Source organism: Colossoma macropomum, unplaced genomic scaffold (assembly GCF_904425465.1).
Source record: "Colossoma macropomum unplaced genomic scaffold, Colossoma_macropomum, whole genome shotgun sequence".
NCBI lineage: Eukaryota > Metazoa > Chordata > Actinopteri > Characiformes > Serrasalmidae > Colossoma > Colossoma macropomum.
The window spans coordinates 27,627,030-27,647,630 of NW_023494803.1; the positions used below are offsets into that span (position 1 = coordinate 27,627,030).

The 20,601-nt window shown below is 39.0% G+C and overlaps 1 protein-coding gene across 1 annotated transcript in view; it reads right to left on the bottom strand.

Moving 5' to 3' along the window:
* ttc6 (tetratricopeptide repeat domain 6) overlaps positions 1 to 18,632 on the bottom strand; it is a 39,780-nt gene extending 21,148 nt beyond the window's left edge. Inside the window, exons 1-15 of the mRNA XM_036592626.1 lie at positions 18,542 to 18,632; positions 17,589 to 18,457; positions 15,542 to 15,727; positions 15,260 to 15,390; positions 12,925 to 13,089; positions 12,510 to 12,669; positions 10,054 to 10,158; positions 9,464 to 9,565; positions 7,720 to 7,815; positions 5,860 to 6,266; positions 5,105 to 5,591; positions 4,647 to 4,776; positions 4,239 to 4,414; positions 1,980 to 2,116; positions 1,580 to 1,749 (exon numbers count right to left, since the gene is read on the bottom strand). Coding sequence (XP_036448519.1) covers positions 1,580 to 1,749; positions 1,980 to 2,116; positions 4,239 to 4,414; positions 4,647 to 4,776; positions 5,105 to 5,591; positions 5,860 to 6,266; positions 7,720 to 7,815; positions 9,464 to 9,565; positions 10,054 to 10,158; positions 12,510 to 12,669; positions 12,925 to 13,089; positions 15,260 to 15,390; positions 15,542 to 15,727; positions 17,589 to 18,457; positions 18,542 to 18,632 — 3,412 coding nt within the window. The remainder of the gene's footprint in view (positions 1 to 1,579; positions 1,750 to 1,979; positions 2,117 to 4,238; positions 4,415 to 4,646; positions 4,777 to 5,104; positions 5,592 to 5,859; positions 6,267 to 7,719; positions 7,816 to 9,463; positions 9,566 to 10,053; positions 10,159 to 12,509; positions 12,670 to 12,924; positions 13,090 to 15,259; positions 15,391 to 15,541; positions 15,728 to 17,588; positions 18,458 to 18,541) is intronic.
* Positions 18,633 to 20,601: the final 1,969 nt, after the last annotated feature.

The following is a 20,601-nucleotide window of genomic DNA, read 5'->3' on the forward strand; positions in this document are numbered from 1 at the left end:
ACATTCACTGTTAGTGTTTGACACACTGTGTAGCAGAGCACACTGTGTACGTGATGTACCTGCTCAGCGCTTCTATAATAACGTTAGATCCATTTCTTCTCAGGTCATCTATTTACAAAATATTGTCAGTAATATTGCCAATGATGTAAAAATACAAAATATTTCAAGGTATCAGATATGGTGGGCCTCAACAAAAATAAAGCAAAGGGGATATAAGTATATGACCCAGACTCATATGACCCAGACTAATCTCACACCTCTAAACAGTACATGACAGCTGTCACAGGAATGAATAGAAGAACAGAAAACAAAGCAGGAAAAATTTTGATGTTATGCAGAGGAGATGAGGTGTATTCATGGCCATTGGAAATCAAGGGTCTGTACAGAGAATTATGTTCACTTTACATGCTTTGTGTGTTTATTTTTAGCTCTTCGGTAAAGACTAAATGTCCTCATTATGAGAGGAAAACATTTTTAACAAGTATTCTCCAAAATTTTGCCATGTCCAATTCCATTCACTAGTTAGGTCTCCCCCAGTTACACAATGCAAGTGGACAGCTCAAAATGCTTGGAGGACATTCACCTGCACTTTCTATTGGTCAACATTTTTTGAGTTTGCAGCTGTTAGCACTAACTAGCCTAGCAGTGTCCACTAAAGGGCAAACTAGGCTAGCCATACTTGTAATGGAACTGAACTGCTTAAATATCTAAAGTTATTCGCTGCGTTAATGTAAAGACACTCGTTTAGAGCAGCAGCATTTTGTAAATGCCTGTGAAACAAGAAGATATTGAAATAACAGTCTTCATAAACTCCAGAATGGAAAGGCCAACCATGGCGTTAAGCATACTCCCCTTATTCTAGTGAATAAATATTACTGCTTATCAGCTGTCTCACGGCAACAGTACCTCGTACCTGGCATTAGTGCTACTTTAACGTTATTTTTCTCGACCCACAGTACAAAAAATTCAACAATTTCCTGACCAGCACACCTGATTCAGCTCATGGAGGGCTCGGTAATCAGCTGATGAGCTGCATCAGGTTCTACAGGGAAAAGAAGTGTTTAAATTGCTCATATTGACGAATATGCCAGGAAAACACTGCTCTCAGCAGTGCCAAAAATCAGAAGCAAAAGAAAAATTTCAGAAGCAAAAAATATATCATCAAAATCAGCAAGCAGAAAAAAATAAAGCAAAAACTGGCAAAACTGTAGAAAGATTGATTTAACTGTAATGATTTGTATTTGCAATGTATTTTTAGACATTTTGATACTCAATATTTTGCTTGTGGATTTTATTATTTTATTTGAAACCTTTGGCACAAAATTAACTCCATACAAGAGAGAGAGGCCAATTATACTCTCATGGACTGGATGGGTGGCATCACCAGGGAATGAACTTGTAATCTCCCAACAACAGGGCCAAAGCTTAGACAGCTGAGCCCCTTAGGAGCCCTGAAAACATGACAGTTTTGTACATGTGAGGACATCTGAAAAGTCCTTGCCAGAGAAACTGCTCTTTGCAGCTGTGTGAGTGTGTGTTTGTGTGTGTGTGTGCGTGTGTGTGTGCGCGTGCTTATTACCAGAAATACTGAAGTCTCTTAAGGCCAAATCAGGCTTTATCTTCCTGAGCAGACAACCACGATGGTAAAATGCCAGCCAGTCACTGGGATCCAAGTGCACAGCCAAAGAAAAGTCCTCAACAGCCTCTTGAAAAAGGCCAAGCTTGGCAAAGATCTTTCCTCTGTAGGTCCTACACAGTTCAGTGAAAAAATTAGCAAGGCAATTATTAAAATAAGTTAAATCATTCATTGTATTAATCATTGATCATATATAATCTGAATCCAAATAATTTGGATGTTTAGATAAGATGTGAAGATGCCTGTCTCAATGAGACACATATGGATCTTTTTTGAGGTACCTATCTAAATGTGTCCATAAATAAACACAAATAAATAAATCATATATTGGGCCTTAGAGCACCTGGCTCTGGCGTTTGTAGGCTCCTGCTTCAGCAGCAGAGTGAAGTCTTCCAGGGCCACCCTCCAGTTAGAAGTGTGGAAGTGGTGTAGGCCATGTGCCATTAGTGCATCTGTCCTCGCTGGGTTAAGGGCAAATGTCTAGATATAAAATGTGAATATTCAGATTCAGAAGGCAGGACACTTCTGGAACACTACTACAAAGATGTGTGGGCAGTCAACTGTTCAGGTACCTGCATATGAAAAAATGAAGAGACTGACATTTACTAAGTGGGGTATCTGCACGCTGACCTGACAAATCTAGATGTCATTATGTTCAAAAAAGTTCAAATATCTAAGTGTAGTGTCAGGCTGTTATTTTTGGGGGATCAAAGTCTGGAAAAAGTCTAGAGGTGTACGATCAGAATCAGCTGGGTTTGGAATCACAAACAAATTGTGTGTATATATATATATATATATATATATATATATATATATATATATTACACCCACATTATTGTACAATATATATTAATTTGATTAATTTTGTGAATAACTCAACAAAATATAGATAACTTAGAAAATTTGAATTTATTGAAAATTTGTTTTTTATTTTTTGTTTCTTTTGGCAAAAGCAGAAAACTCCAGTGGTCTTTTCATGTACCAGAGTTAAACAAATCCATATAATGGATAGAAAGTTTCTTTTGAGTGCAATATTTAACAATCTTTAATATAAAACAAGGTTAAGTGCTGAAAATTGCAACAAAACCAGCCCATTAACCGGCTATATTAAACATCTTTAAGATCAAACCTCGGAAAACCCTAAGGTTGAATCTCAAATGGCTCACTGCTCCCTATACAGTTCACTATGTGAGTTAAAAAATTAGGTTTTTATACCCAAATATTGCATTTTATCTCCATTTTTAAAATTGTGCACACATATTTACTGTTTAAATGCAGCAGCCGTTATTTTAAGACCTATGTGCTGCACTTTGTAGGGATAAGGGAGCCGTTTGAGATTCTGCTTAAAACAGTTTGCGACAGTGTTGCATCACCTAACCTGAATACTGCGCGCTGATTGGCTAAACAGATTTATTGGGTTCTGCTGGTGAACAGCACTGGCTGTAAAATTTCTGCTGTAAAATGTGAACTTGCAATGCATTGTTAATGGACAATAACGGCTTTTATAACAAAACGTCTTTAGGGTTCAGAATGCCCTATGTGTTTTACAGACAATGGGAAGCAAAGAACTCCACAGCAATCACCTCTATTCCTAAACTCGCAAAACTCCTCCGCTAATAAGGAAGCACAGAGATTACGGTCTGAAATTTGCACATGAGCATTTAGACAAAAAACAATGTACTCGAGTCAGATGAAACAAAAACAGAACTCTTTGGCTCACTGTGTTTGGAGAAACAAAGTTCTGTATCTGGTACCAAGAACATAGAAGCCACAGTGAAGTATGGAGATGGGAGCATCATTACATGGAACTGCTTTGCAGCGGTACTGGGGCATTACATTGAAGGAAACATGAACGAAGCGACTTCCCTCAACATATTATAGCAGAATTCAGTCTAATGGGCCAAGAAACTGTATTTGGGGAGAAGAGAGACGTTTCACCTAAACAACGACCCTAAATATACAGCCAAAATAACTCCACACTGGTTTCTAAAAAAGAAAGGTGCTTGCACGGTCTAGCCAATCTCCTGTCTTAATCCTACTGAAAATGTATGGGGGATTTTTAAATTACCAGTCCATCCCCTTTTAACCTTGAGGAATTTAAGATGGTTGGCCAAGAAGAATGCTAAAATATAACCACAATGCAACAACTTGTAACTTTATACCATACACATCCTAAACTGTAACTGTCAACATCGGCTTTGCATCAAAGTACTAATGTTACTAATTTGTGGTGCCTTTTTCTCTGTTCATTTTGTTTTTTTAACATCTTTATGGCTATGAATAAGTACTTTTCTGTTCATATTTGTAAGTACAAAGTGACACTATATGTATAAACTTGAAGTAGATATTGTGTAAAATTGTGTAAAAGCAGAAATTGTGTAAAATAACAAAAACAAAAGTTAAAATACTTGTTTCCCCTCACTGTATTCGCTCCTAACACATGATGTGCAATCAGTGTAAAATGTGTTTTAACCAATCACCCTATGTGTATCAGTGCATTTATTTAGCCTGCAAAAACTCTAGAAACAAAATTGGCCATAACAATTCATACTCCATACATCCCTAAATATGACCTGTTAGTAGTGTTTAGAAGGGGGCTTACTTTGGCATAGTCCTCCATGGCCAAAACGACCTCTCTTGTCTTCTCATACATCTTAGCCCTTCTGAAGTAGTTTTCAGGATCATCTGGCTTGCACTTTATGGCTTGTGTGTAGTTAATTATGGCCAGATTGCTCTCTCCTCTCATTCTGTAGATTTCTGCTCTTGACTTAAAGGCATCTAGAGGCAAATTCCAACTGACATGAGCTCTCACATACATTAGGTTAATCAACTGACGTTATCTGATGGCCTGTCTAGCTCAAAAAACATAAGAAACACCTCGCAGCTTGTTATAACTAGAAATCGCAGAATATTTGGATTTTTCAGTACAGGGCAGACAAACACAATGCTGTTACATCACTTGCTTCTTATCCTTAGTCTGGTCAAGATAGAACTGTACATTGAGGTCTACCTGCATGCTTCTTGTTGTGCTTAATGATGAAGTTGAGATCGTCAAGTGCACTACTGGGGACATTTCTCAGCAGGTAGATGCTGTGCCTGTGCCAGTAGGCATCCAGTAAATGAGGCTCTAGAGAGATGGCCTTTTATAGAAACACAACAAATTGATTATTTAACACATACGAAGCTAGTTGTAGCATAAGGTCATACTGGTGTGGTATAACTATATGTACAATTATTGTACGCCAAAAACGTGATGCTTTGAATTTACTTTATTTAAATGTGCATGAAGACATATCAACAATATGTCTTTCAGTTTACCTACAATTGGCTCTGTTTATATAATATTTTATGTAATATTTTATATTAATTGGATTCATGTTTAAACAATGTAATTGATTTAAATTTGAATCAAGTAAAATCAGTGCATTGCTTCTTCAGTGTAAACTGTGTAAAAAAAACAAGCCTCACAGCATTTAGATCCTCAAGTGCTTGGCTGAGTTGACCAAGTTTTTTATATAGTGCTCCTCTGCGACACAGGTCAAAGGCACTGTCCCTCCCATGTTCAGCCATAGTCTGGGTCAGCTTGGCTACCTCCCTCTCCAGGTCTGCAGTGGTTAGGCCCTCATCCAGCGCCTCAGAGAGATCCACTCTGTCCAGAATGCGGATCTCATTCTGTAAAGGCTGTTTCTCTTGCTCACTGGAGACTGTGCATGTTTTCCTGGATTGCTGATCACTCCTGATACTGCTCTCCTCACGTGGGGGAAAGACCTCATCAAACCAGGTGTTCCAGATGTCCCTAACCCACTCTTGGGGTGGAAGCGTGTCAGGAACACTGCCTCGCTCCGCAGTAAAGACCTCAAATTCCAGTAGCAGTGGCAGGCTTGGGTGGCGGAGGAGAGCAGTCTGCTCTGCAGATACTTTGGGCTTCTGTGGCATCTCACATAGAGATTTACTCCTGTTTGGACAGAGAAAGCTACTTATTATAAATGTTACAGAATATTGTGCATATTCAGGAAGGAGCATTTGCAAAATGTTGTTGAGGCCTTTGTGTAATTTTCTGTTAAATATGTTTTCTGCCTTTTTCTTGATGCTGAATATAAATAACTTTTTTGACTGGAATAAATGATGGGTGGTCCCTGATTTTGCACAATGTGGTTAAATTCACTGTCATTGTTTCACTGTATTTACTAGAACATGACAAACAGAAATTGGGAAAATATAACCTTGTTAGAGTTCGTGGCAGCTCCCTCAGTTTCTTAAGAACGTATGCCAGCTTAGCAGAGCTGAGTTTCTTCCCTGTTTTGCTGGTCTTGCGTTTGGACTGGGTGGCACTTGTACTCCTGATAGACTGCTTTGCCAGGGCTCTCCTGCCTCTGACCCTGCAGGGATGTGATACACTGTGGCTTAGGTCCCAGCTCGACTGCTTTGGAGAGCTGGGCTTACTATGAGTATCCTGAGACTGAACCTGGCTGGCACTGAGCATGTAGTCAGACTGGGTGCAGACGAGGGACTGCTGCTGCTGGACGCGGTCCAGCTCTCTGCTGATGGTGGTGGAGTCAGACTGCAGCCTCAGAGAAGAGTTGGGATCCGGGGTTAAGTGTGGGGCCGAGAAGGGACGCTTCACCAGAAGCTGTAGGAAAATTCAGAGGATACTGTATTTATGATAATGGCAATTATAGCAAAAAAAAACATCCCCCAGCCCATCTTTGTCCAAACACAAATGGAAAACACTTATTCATAAAAAGATTCATAAAAATGCCCATTCTAGCAATAAACAGAAAATAATAGCAATTAATAACAGCAATTAAGCTGCTGCAGACAAGAGAGAAATTAAAGGAAAACCTGAACGAGGAGAAAAATAACAAATGCAGACATTTCCTGATAGCTGTACTGCACGATACAATTAAGCAATTAACATTCTAGATTGCTCTGTGTCATGTATAAAAATGCAGAGCAGGTCCAGTTGACCCCCAATATCAGATCAAGATAGCAAGACGAATAGATCTAAGTGACTTTAAAAGAGGGATCATTACTGAAGCACGGACGGCAGGAGCTTCAGTCAGAAAGATTCAACTGGCCAAATTTTCAATAAGAAGAATGACTAAAGTGTCATCTGCATTTAGATACAGGGAAGACATTAGTAAACAGGGTTGGAAATTATGGTCTGCGCACATTTGCTGATTTTGACGCTTGTGCATTATGTGCAATTTGTAAGAAAAAACAGACGATCAACTGTTCCTCAGGTGACTGAGAATGTCAGCTATACATCCACTACACAGAGAATGATACAGTGAGTTGCAGCATATTAACCCCTCATTACAAAAACAAATGCACATTTACAAGTTCAGCGGTATAAAACCCATAGGCACTGGTCTACAGAGCTGTGGAAAAGTGATATGATCAGATGAGTCATCCTTCACCATCTTCTCCAGATATGGGTGAGTGCAAGAAAACTGTACAGCCCTGAATGCTTGACACCTACAATGAGGCTACATTATGCTGTGGGGGGCAATGGGCTGCCACTTCAGGTCACTGCAAATCAATAAACAGTTACCGTAACTGATGTCCTTTATCCTATGACAATACATTTCTATCCTGATAGGAGTAGTCTTTTTCAAGATCACAATGCCCCATCTACAGGGCAGGGGATTTTGGATGGATGTTAGACAGTGCTCTCCACCACCACCATCAAATAATCAGTTGTGGGAGTTGTGTTGTTCCATTCCACCAGTACTGTTCTATAGACTTGCAGAATCTATATCATGGCACACTGAAGGTGTCCTTCTGGCTCATGGTGGCCCAATTCCAGATCAGGTCAGTTACAAACTGGTTTAATCAGAGAAACCAGCTGACCCTTTCAGTTTAAGACAAGTTGTATTGCACAGTATAAGCAAGACAATAATTCTCAGTGTATCATTTCAGTGTATCATTCTTTACAATTAGTAGTCTGCTTCTATCAAAAAAGTGGATATAACATCAAGTTCCCAGATGGGTGTAATGATAAAGAAGTCTGCATGTATTTTTGACCTTTGAATACATCTGCTTCCTCTGTAGACATTCAGTAAGAGAAAGGACAACAAAACCTTCTGTTCCAAGCAGACATCTGGTGAAGGCACTGGGTCCGGTTCCTCTGCTCTCAGGTCCATCAAAGACTTGTGCTTTCTGGACAGAATGTTTTCCTAGGGAAGAGGCCAGACATTCAATAAGAATACTGAAATACTGTCACTGTTTTAATCTACTCACACTATATTTTTACATTTTAAAGTTAATATACTCCTTTATGTCCATGGGCACTTAAAAACTGTGTAAAGTAAAAAACCCAATAATTGTAAGACAATTACCTCAAAACTTCCTCTTTAAAATCTGTTATTTTGCAGCAAAAAGTAGTAAATTAGCTTATATCACAGGATAGACATTATCAGGTGTCACGATAGATAAATGCTGTGCTAAAGTAGTAACAATGTCATGACTGAATTATGTATTAAACAGCAGAATGTCCGAATGCCAGGCTGCACAGTCTAGTAGCTAGTAGTGAGCTCCTGTTGTACACCAGCTAAAATTCTTCCTCAGGTATGAGTTTTGTCATATCTGTTATATTGGTATGCCACAAATATGTTGCAGGTAACGTGATGTACAAATAGTGCAAAACACACTAATGTCAGTTCGCTTAGCTGAGTGGCTGAGTGATGGGTGTTTCAAAATAAAAACACAGCAATCCTCAATCACCTCCTGCTGTCTAGTCTGTTGCACTTGAAGTAGTCCACTTTGTTTCTGAAGCAGTGGACATTATAGAATGGTTGGTCTTTTGGGGTTGGCCTTAGACGCACGGATTGGTGTGCTTCTGTTTCCTCTCGAATTGCCTGAGAAGCCATCTGACTCAGTCAGCTGCAGCTGCTCATAGTCACAGGGGTCTTGTCTGCACAACAAGCCCTAGACCAGCTGGTGGCGTGAATGACTTTTCCAAATTTTCCAAATTCCAGCAGCGTCTGACGGTTGGAGGTATGGGTATATAAGATGTACGTGTGAGACAAATGACTTCAGTCTCGTAGAAAGTCATATATGGAAACAATATATAGCACCATTGTTGCTGGGCCTGTCGGACTAGTGTTAGAAAGCAATATTAACATATTTTATCTATACATTGTTACTTTACATTGTACATTGTTACTTTGCAACAAAATATTCTAGTTTTACTTTGGCTGTAAATAGTGGTTCTTATATAATGAATAATGTGGACATCCCAGAATAACAAGCCATTGTTAACCTACAAAAATAGGTTTATATAAGCATCTGAAATGGTTTTGTTTGAGTGTGTGTATATATCATGGTTTATATGGAAACTGTTAGAATTTTTAATTATATTGTGACATGACACTTTTGGCCATACTTCCCACTATTATATGCAGCAATCAAAAAAGGGTTTAACACATTATAGACCACTTTTTATCCTATGATAATGCTGTTAGGAGTGAGCTTTACATATACAAGAAATATCAGTGCTATATTATGATTAATAGCATATTTATTTGAGAACTGTGTTTCCATCATATGTCAACTATTTGTCTTTTCAAAAACTAATTTTATGTAAGATGGCTACAATGGATATACAGCATTTTGGAATGAAACTCCAGTTGTTTAAAGCTCTTAAGTAAATCAGAACCACACAACAGGAGGAAACAGATTTGAGAGAGACTCAGTCAAGAGTCTGGCAACATTTAAACATGTATTAGACATGGTAAATACAGGGTAAATAACTACTGTGCTGTGAATGACTACAGATGTACAGCAGTTGGTGCACTGCTTAGTGTAACAGAGAAATTAACTAACCACAGCAGTATTTATCTTCATGTCCATCTGACTGCTGCCTGATTCTGTCACAGCTTGCAGACCAGCCAAGACATTCTCACTGGATAGATCAGGAGGGGTAGCCTAAAGACACAGTATTGTAGACACAGTAATGTTTCAGAACATAGAAGAATTCCAGTCTTAGTTTCAGTTAAATCACCAGTTTGAGACCAAAGGGGACAATCATTCTGAAATGAGTAATTTCAGATAAGACCACACCAGAGAGTGATTTAAAAATCAACAGTCCAGTTAAGGCACCTGCAGCTCTTTTTTATTTAAAGATTGTTCTAAAATAACCTTCTTCAGTATGCACCCAGTGCTCTCTGCTTCTTATGAGATTAATAGGCGAAGCAATATGACACATCAGTTTTAATCTAGGGACAAAAAAAGCTACAATATGTTCTTCTCTGCGGAATAAAAAGAGACCAGAGAGTACGTACTAACAGCAGAGAGCAGATGGGGGTGGGGTCATGCTGTATTTTCTGCAGTAAACACTGCTGTTAAGAGTCCCAGTGGACTGGCAGAGATATACAGGTCCATCTGCTGACTGTATGGGTGCACTGCTACTGTACCTGGTACTGGGGGAAGAGTTTGTCTTTTATAACACACGGAGCACAACTGAATTTCGGAGGTGCTGGACTCCAGAACATTCTCAACTGACCATCACACAGTTTGGCCTGAGGAGTTAAAAAAAATGAAATAATGGATAACATAAAATAAAATAGAATAACATCACATTATTATACACAAAATATAAATTGGATAAGCTTGTCTAACAATACCTTTAAACTTTAACACTACAAAATTAAAATAGAAATGATAGCTATCTAAATATCTTACATAAAATGTACTATAGTGCCTTCAGTCCCTAAACTTCATGAAAAATCATTATAAACATGCATTTATTATTCATTTTTAATGGAACTGCAAAATAGCGCTATTAGTTATATAACATTTAAATTAACTACTAATATTTGATGTAAAAATAAATAATAAATAAATGATATTCTAAATATAACACAATAAAGAGGCAGAAAGGTGCTGAGTCACAAGAGTGACAGTGACAGAAACATCAAAATCTTTTAATGTGTCAAGGGGAACCTTGTCAAAAACCATGATGGCATATGTCAAACCATGAAAAATTGCCTCAGGAAAGAGGAACAGAGGCTTCAAGTGGAAACAGGCATGGACAGACTCTCACCTATAAAGTACAGTTGATAAAAACACTGAGCAATAATGTGCTTGATTTGAATTCATCATTGTGGTACATATTTAAGGCATGGCCGGCCCTTGTGGAAAATTAAGAAAGCAGCATTTTGTGTTATTCATTCACAGTGCTTCATTAGATAATACACCTCTGTGCAAAAGTCAGAGACCACGCTTCATTTCTTTTCCAGTCAAAATGGACATTAAGTTGCTAATTTTGCAGCATCAAGAAAAAAGCAGAAAACAGAACAGCAAGTTACACAGAAGCCTCAGCAACTAAACATAATCTCATTTTTTTAGTATTTAGTGAGTCCACACTTTGCCTTTATTAAAGCTTCTATTCTTTTCAGGAGACTTGGAGTTTTTCAAAAAAAAATCTCCAAAGTTCAGTTGTAGAAAGTGGTTGCATTTTTTGCTTCTCATGATCCAATTAGGGCGGCACGGTGGCGCAGTGGGTAGCGCTGTCGCCTCACAGCAAGAATGGCCAGGGTTCGATTCCCGGCCGGGCGACCAGGGTCATTTCTGTGTGGAGTTTGTCTGTTCTCCCCATGTCTGTGTGGGTTTCCTCCGGTTTCCTCCCACAATCCAAAGACATGCAGTCAGGCCAATTAGAGATGCTAAATTGCCCCTGCGATGGACTGGTGACCTGTCCAGGGTGTATCCTGCCTTCTGCCCGATGACAGCTGGGATAGGCTCCAGCACCCCACTGCGACCCAGAAGGATAAGCGGTTTAGATGATGGATGGATGATCCAATTACAAATTCGACTCATCAGTCCATAAAACTTTGCTCCACATCTTAGATGTCTAGTTTCGGTGCAAATTTTCTTCTTTTTTTGACATTTCCTTTTCTCAGTAACAGCTACACAACCTTTCAGACTCATAGTGTTGAGTTGTCCTCTCTCAGGGGAGGGAAGGATGGACAAAAACACCTGTACATTTTTTTCAGATCTGAAGCAAGAGTTTGACTTTCTCCTCTCTTTTAAAGATGAAACTGTTTTGTGTACTGTTTACCTGATAGTGACAGTGTTGGTGGTCTACCAGGCCTCCCACAATTGTTAGGAGTCCCATTTTCTCTGTATCTTTTAATAATTCTTTGAGCTTCTGTTTGGATACTCCTGTTTTTTCTAGCTTATTTTCCCTTGTACTTTGCCCTTCCTTATGCAATGTTATAATATCCAATCTCCTCATAAACTGCTCCTTTAGATGCACATGAGAAAGAAATTTGCGAGGTGACTAAAGTGTGTTTGGTAGTTGTTTGTGTGAATGTTAGTGTTTCTTTGAAGGGGAATAAAATGACACATTTTGTTGGGAAGACACAGCTGTAGCTTGATATTATACTTAGTGTTGGAAATTCTGACAGCGGCCGTTTTGACTGAAAATTAAATAAACAAAAAGGTGAACTGCAAATGCCCCTCTTGAAATAAGGGCTATCAACACTGAACAAGGCTTGAATCTCTATTATGAATTGATCACGTTTCTGAATGACCTTTTATTTTGGTGACGTCCTGTGCAATACAGCTAATTCTCCTTTTCCACAGGCTTAGAGTGTGAAGTGATATGTGTGTCTGATGCCACCTAGTGACCTGACATAACCCATTATGGAGAAACAAAGCAATGAACAGGCAAGGCCTATTGCTTGATTTCCTATTGATCTCTTGAGGATAATTACCACACTCTGACTTTAATAGAAACATGCTGTTTAACCAAAAAGGTCAAACCTTATTACTAACTATTAAATTGTAATTTGATTCAGTTACTGTAGATGGAATCAAGTTCAGCTTTCATGAGAGACTGAGTACTTTAATGAGGTGCCTGTCTTACCGCATGTCCACACATAATCATCCTGGGTTTTTCCACGTAGTACTCTGCGATCCTCTGCCAGTCTGCTAGAGCATCTGATGACTGTGCTGGAAGGTATGTGACACCACCTGTCTGCTCTGTGTCTCCAACATGCTCCACAGGTACACCTTCACACATCACCCTGTAGCGCACACTAAAGCACTGATCGTTTCTCACCACAGCCCTCATACTCACATGAGAAATGTTCACAGTCATAAAAGTGCCAGCCACATGCAATATATAGGTCCCTAAAATGGTCTGATAGGTTTCAAATGCAGCAAAAACACATGGATAAAGTTATTAATAACTTGACTATCCATTTATAGCAGTAACAACAAAACAAAACAAAAAGTACAGTTTAAAAAATACAGGAAAAGAAGGCAAGTTTGATTCGTACCTGTGAGTAACAGGGTGGACTGCTGCCCTCTGCTGATGAAACTGTGAAGATGCAGCAAGTATGTCCTGAGTGTGGTATAAACTAGAGGCCCGTTGTAGCTCCACTGGCAAGACTTGACAGGCAGGAGTGGTACAGAGGTGGTGGATGGTTTTGTACTCTCCTGAACTACAGAGGATACAAATAATTATAAGAGAGTATATCTCCCAACAAAAGCTGCTCCCAAAGCTCTGACATTATGTTCCCCTTCAAAGAGACATGAACATTCACACGAGCAACTACCCAAACTCACCTTAACTATCTTCAAATTTCTTTCTCATGTGCATCTAAAATGACTAAAGGAGATAGTCCGGAGGAGATTAGATATAAGATAATCCACAGTGCATAAGGAAGAAGAAACCTAAGGAAAATAAGTTTAAAAGTTTTCAAAACTGGAGTTGATAAAAAATGATTAAAAAATACAGAGAAAATTGGACTCCTAACATCTGTGCAAAACCTGGTAGACCACCAGGTATACAGCACTTAAAGCTTTCATCTTTGAGAAAGAGGAGAAAATCAAGTTCCACTCTTGTTTCAGATCTGGAAAAATCTGTTTTTGTTCATCCTTCCACTGTGAGAAGACAACTGAACACTATGAGTCTGAAAGGATGTGTAGCTGTCAAGAAGACTACTGAGAAAGTCACAGTTTCCCTTCTCCAAGGGCTCGTTCCACTCTCTGCCCCTCTCACTTCTAACCAAACTGTTTCCCCTTTTATCACTGACCCAACTGTCATTATTTAAAACCACGAGTTTGCCCATTCTGACCAGTCAAAAGTGTCCATATGTTTAAATATCCCCTAACCTGTAAAGGTACCACTAAGTCTCTGAAGTGTAGAGGCAGATCAGAAGTGGAGTGGGGGTAGGGCACTACTTTTTCAGTCCTCCAACAGTAATGTTTTAGTGTTTCAATGTTTTTCTCACCTTCTCATATGAAACACTTTGAGATTTTATTACTGAAATGAAAATTGTTATGGAATAAAAATAATGATGGTGAAGATGATTATGATGGTGATAATTATTATTAAGTAACAAAGCACTGACATGAATGCCACATTTTACATGATTGGGTAACTGTTTTCAATTTAAAGAATATTATGGAAATGTAAATGATTATTTTTTGAGACAAACACATGTTCACCTGAGAGAGAGCCCATTTAGTCTAACAGCCATTAACTTGCTAAAAAAAAGGCATCTAGCCTCTGTGCTATAAACCGACAATTTACACAGTCTATTTACACAGATTGACTGCACTATAACTTCTCACCACTGTTTGAACTGGAGACAGAGGAGGGAGAAATCGTGCCTGTGTCTGTGTGTGGGCCCATTGTGTTAGTCAAACTTCAGGCAGGCAGGAGAGGGAGCACGGCTGCCTCAATCTCCACTGACAGCAGCAAATTTATGGTGGGCATTCACTTTGGCTTGTCACAAGCCAGATTTATCACCTTTCTTTGGCACAGATAAGCCTCAGCGACAGACCTGGAGGGTCACGCCAAAGTCATCAGCCCTGCCTTGCCTGAAAGGAAACATTCCTAAAGTGTGAAGGGCAACCTCCAACCCACTCTCTATCCATCTACCCTACAGACAGGCCGCTCTCATTTAAAGTCTCTCAAGTGCGTCCAGATGAAACTTTTCGGTGACCCTCTACAAGCTGGAAGAAGCTAGTAATTATAAGGCACTTGTTGTGCTTGTGTTTTTGGAGAGGGGTTGTGGCCTGAGTCCAACTGTGCACTTGCAGGTAGTAAATCGTTCAGTGAGCTGAGTGAGGCAGAGACTGAGAGGAGGAGTGCAGGGGTGCAGAGGCTCCAGGATGACCTGGCACAAAGCTAAGGGGTGGAGGTGAAGAGTAATTATTAGCTGCGTCACTGCCTCTTAAACGCAACTGAGAGGGAGCTGATGACAGCTTAGTCACTCACTCAGGCTCCCTGAAACTGAAACTGAGACTTTGGCTTAACAAGAGGCTACCCTCAGTGTCCTTACTGGTAGAGAGATGTGCGAGATTGACATGCTGATAGTGAGTTGAAGAGGTCAGTGTATGAGTTTGCACCATGATAGAAGAGGCTGCTCAGAGCTATGCCAGACCTAGGTTGCATGAAGAAAAAACCTGCAAACCCAAAAACAAACAAAAAAAACATACCCAAATATCTGAGGTAACATGGTTTAGAACAATGGTTCTCAACTTCACACCTGATCCAGTAGTCAGGGACTACTTAAAACTGTGCAGAGCAGTGGATCCCCAGGCCTGTAGTTAAGAACCAGCAGATTAGAACATCTACGCTATTGGCATTTAGGCAAGGTTTACTTTGTTTTAGGAGTCCAGGTTGCGAGAAAGGAGAGGCCATGAATGGCTCTTGGTTGCTGGGATACTCTTCGAGGTCTTGGGACTAGAGCAAAACTACCCCCTCGAGCCTCCATTCCAGCCACATCAGTCACCTTCAATACAAACAAAGACAGCAACATATATGCAGTTTATATTCTGAATGTTATTAAATATTAAAGTTTGAACAGTGTTACATATAGTAATATGATTTCTATGGCAAGAATGTGGAATGCAATGAACCTTGGGCAGTGATTATGAATGTACCTGAGAGAACAGGTCCTTGAGACTTTCCTCATCAGAGATAAGCTCAGGAACTTTCTGTGAGGCTGGCATGTCTACCTTAAAGCTTCCTGATAAAACAGGTCCATAATGCACAGGCCCTGAAGAAGGTTTCTTTTCACTGACACCTTCTACTAGCTGTTTTGCTAGGAGGTCCTTCTGGCTCCCAACCTTGGGAAAGACACAATCATTCTGTCTGAAGAGCTTTTATACCTTATTAGGATCTGGCAATAAATATGAATACCTAATGCAGAATAAGTATGATGATGTTAAGATCTCCTTCTCTACATAAAATGCAAGCAAACAACTGTCTAAACTGTTGTGTCCTTTTGAGAGTCTTTATTGTGAGGATACATGCATTTAAATTTGTGTGATTATACAGAGATGAATACAACTAGAGATGTACAATGATATCAGAATCTTATTGGTACAGGCAGATATTAAAGTATGTAAGATGTTAAAATTGAGAGAATCAGCATTACTGAGTCAGGAGAAAAAAAATGTTAAAACTGTGTTGTTGGCGAGCTGCTTGAGCCACCCTGTAAAGCCTGAAATAGTCAATTAAAAGTCAGCGGTGTGGGGTCAGATTTCCTGGGAGTTTTTCACCCCACATCATACATGTTTATGTATTAACGTCACACGCACAGGCTCAAAAAAAAGGTCTGGCTCAAAATTTAGGTCTCAAATGCAGTCAGTGCAATTACAGAATTTCACCAGAGAGGTCTCCATATCCCCAAATTATTGGCATCAAAAAGATATTTAGATCTGACTAATCTTTCAAATCGATCACTGATGATGTATTTACTGTACTTTGGAAAAGTACACGCTTAGGCAACACAGGGCTACCGTACTTGTATATCTGCAGTTTACTCATTTTACTGCATTATGTAAACTTTTACAAATAAGTGTTACTTTTTTTCTGAAATGCCAATCCAGGTGGGTGTAGTCCCAATTTCTAGATAATCTCAAATGTTTATATATCTGCATCAGTATTGGCACCAGAAGATATGCAGGGGAGACCAAGTATTGTAACATGGGGTAAGCTGTAACACCTTCAGTTTCACCAGTTTCATCAGAAAAAAGTTACAGGAGAAGTTTTAAAACTTTGCATGAAACAGTGATGTTTATGCTAGAAAGTAAAATCTGGATTATAGCTTGTTCAGCACTCATAAATGGAGGTTAAATGTTTTAACTCTAAATCTAAAGTCTAAATCAGTAGTTTTTCTCGTTTAGTTTCATTTGTAAAATGTACGCTAGTTTCAAACATACCAGCAATGTCACAACCGACCAGGACGGGGTGGTTGCAACACACAAGGTAATGTAGGGAGAAAAAGATCAACAGGCCTACTCACATTTCTTACATAAACTCATTCAAGTAAGGTTAATTTCAACTGTCAGTAAAAATTGTACTCCGTCCTACATCGTGTGCAGCTTCCTTCCTTCTCTCTTTTTCTTAAATGACCACATATATACACTGTGTTATGTGTAGGCAGGTCACATACATAGTCACCTAATCACAATTACTTGAGATGATCACAATGATTTACGTTGACTGCAATCACTCAGTCAACAGTCGTTAGATTTCAGAATCATATCATGCCACTGGATTGTGTTGGACTGAGGCAAATAAATCACCATGAGACTCATGAGCATAAAAAAATCATAAGTATAACAGCATAAGTAATGTTTATTTGTTAGCCATGAAGCTAACTGAAACATTTCTAGCATGTATGCTCGCAGAATATTTGCAATCAATAAACAAAAAAGGACAATTAAATCATCAATCGTAATTATTTATGTGACAATTTATCGTTGGCTATAATTTCATGATCATGACAGCCCTGGTTACGTGTTTAAAAGATTTTGATATAGACTAATAGGTTTAATATCTGTGTTTTTCCTTTTGTTTCTTGCTTTGAAAAGGAGAAATATAAATGAATAAATTAAGATTTTTTATTTATTTATTTTATACTTTTATTATTAGAGTTAAAACAATATCACACAGAGTACAATGGCTATGTGATTTGCTTACCTCCTCATCAGAAATATGAAAAACGTCCACAAGCTCTCTCCTCATCTGCTCTTTAATGGTCAGCTCAGAGGGGGATCCACTTTTGTCCTGACTCTGCAGAGAGGCGATGAGCTCATTCACTGTGTGTCCACTTTCCTTCACTAGCGTTTTTGACCTTGCTTCCTGTGGCACCCTCTGGTGGTCAGTCTCCTGTGGTCGCTCTGCTGCAATTTCTCTCGCTTCCTCTAGCAGTTCAGCAACAGACTTCACACTCCGAATAGTGCTGGATGCAGAGCTGCTTTTGAGACTGCCTGAGCTACGATTTTTAGGGTTTGTCTGCTCCTGCGGCAAGTCCTTTAGTTGTCTTCTCTTTTTCTTTCTTGCCTTTCTGTGCTTCTGTCCATTCTGTTCTGACTCGTCAGAAGCAGACTCATCACTGTCCACTGCACTTCCATCAGAGCTAGAGGAGGTCAGCAAGTGACCTCTGCTTAAGACAGTCGACCGCTGAACCCGAGTGGTAGGAGATTTCTTTTTTTCACTCGACACCTGCTGTGAATGAGTGCGGTTCTTAAAAGTCCCCCCTGTTGACAAAGGCCTCTCTGATCTGTGCTTAGCAGGTGGCTGAGGCCTTTTAGACATAGATACTGATCTAGCTGTTCCTGCAAGAGATGCAATGGCGGGTTTCATGGCTGCATCTTGTCCAGCTCCATGCTTTGGTGGAGGCTTTGCACTTGCGTCTTCATGGGGCAGATTTTGTTGTACGCTTTTTCTCGTTTTGGATGTCTTTGAGAAGGAGGGGTGAGGAGCACTTTGTGAGTTAGGTGACACATCAAACAGAGGTGGTTCTCTGATTTCAGGTGTAGTTAATATATGGTGAACGTCTGCAGACACTGGAGTCAATTGAGCAGTTAATCCAAGAAGAACTGGAGAGTCCATATGTGAATTTGGTGCTGCAGTGCTCCGCTGTGACTCACCTTTCTGCTGAGGTTTTTTACGCAGTTCCTCAACCAATTTCTTCATCTTCAGCTCCTCACTGTACTTTAATGTCCTCTGTGTTCCTGGCATGTTCCCTGTGTGAATGCATATAAGTCATCAAATTGACATTAATCAAAGCTAGGGGCAATGATAACTGAATCATATTTTTATCAGAAGATATTTGCTTAAGAATAAATTATCAGCAAAAGACAGACTTTTAGATTTGACTGATGTTTGTTGATGTATTTATTGTACTTTAGAAGAGCAGAACATTTAGGTGATGCTAAGCTACTGAGCTAAAATGTCTTCATTTTCTTCATTTTCCTGTATTTACAATCCTCTACAAATAAATAATATATTTCTCTGCAATGCTAATCAAGGTTGATTTAGTTCCTGCATATGCAATTTATAAATATTTATGTATTGGTGTTTACATCAGCAGATGTGTAAAATATGAGACATTAACATCAGCCCACAATTCCCTTATCAGGGCATCCCTAATCCAAAAACTAAATTAAGCTGTTCAGTATGTACTATTGAGGTGGAATAGTACACACTGACTAAAACAGAAGTTATAAAAAGTCACAGTTTACTGTTCACCACTAATGTGGTCTTTGTATAAGCGCAGAGGGAAAAAAAAACATTGTCATAAAAAGAAAGGTTATGAAATTGCAAACTGAAAAGTAGTGCACTATTTTTAATAGATAATAATTTTATTATAACAACCAAATAGCTTGAAGGAACTCTTGAAGACAAGTAAAAAAACAATAAAAGAGATCCTTGACACTAAGTTAATGTTATAATTACTTACTATCTCATTATAATGAAAATATTTTCTCATAATTATGAGAAATTAAGTCATAATTATGAAAAGGTAAGTCATAATTATGACATAACTGTTACTATGACCCGCGACCCAGAAGGATAAGAAGGTGGCTTAGATAATGTAATTTATGGTTTATGGGGTGGATGGTGTGGGGTTTGGGCGGTTGGTCTGATTGATTCTCTCTCTCTTTTTTCTTTTTTTACAGAATACAGCTTTTTAATTCTCTGTATACACAGCTATTTACTATTATTATTTTTTTCCTTTTTGCTATGCTCAAATCTGATCTGTTTCCACATCAGCACTACAGATAACAATTTAATATAAAATAGATCATTTTAATAAATTTTAATATTTAAAAATATTATTTAACATTTAATACAAATACGGTTAGATTTTTGCTTAACTTACCCTTAAAATAATATTCTGTCACATTAAGTGACTTGATGAAGAATGATAACATTTAATCCTTCAGTGGAGCGAAGGCTGACTAAGAGCTGATGAGTTCTGCTTTTGTTCAGCACTCACAATTTGTTGCTAGCTCTCTGCTGAACTGGTCAGCTTATTCTAATGAGGGCAGAATAAAGTCACAGAGAATCTAAATAGTAGACCAGTTAGTCAACGGTAACCAGGTGCGCAGCCAGTGGCAGCGGTGCGATTGGGCCTAGTGGTGCAATGCAGCCTGCAGCAAATCTCCCAGTGCACTTTATTTCCTACTGCGGTGTTTTAATAACGCTTAGCAAATGCCTTACTTAATACATCATTATATTCTGTATCTATTAAGTGCCTCATATGACAAAATATGTGTGAGGAAACTTAAGGATGAATGAATGTTTAATATGCAAATGAGATCAAGGATCTGCGCGAGAGAGGCTAAAAGTTTGTAAGATAGCTCCTTTGAACACTGCTTACTTTTTAGCTCGTAAGATAGAACCTCGTTCATTCTGCAGCATAAAATGTGTTGCTGTGTGTAGCCATGAATGCTGCTGTGCTAATTGATCACGTTTAATTTACTGACCGAGTTATTTACTTTTTCATTTTCCTTCAGTTCTCTCAGTTTGTCCTGCGTTTAGTGAAGGTGGAGTAGTACGCTCAGTTTGTGCGCTGAACGCCCTCATTGGTTTACTTTTGCTATGGAAATGGGTCCCGCCCCCACCAATCTACAGCACAGACGGACCGGCAATGACTGACTTGTATTCAAGTACACTGCCATTGACTGTCCAGGGCGTAAGCAAT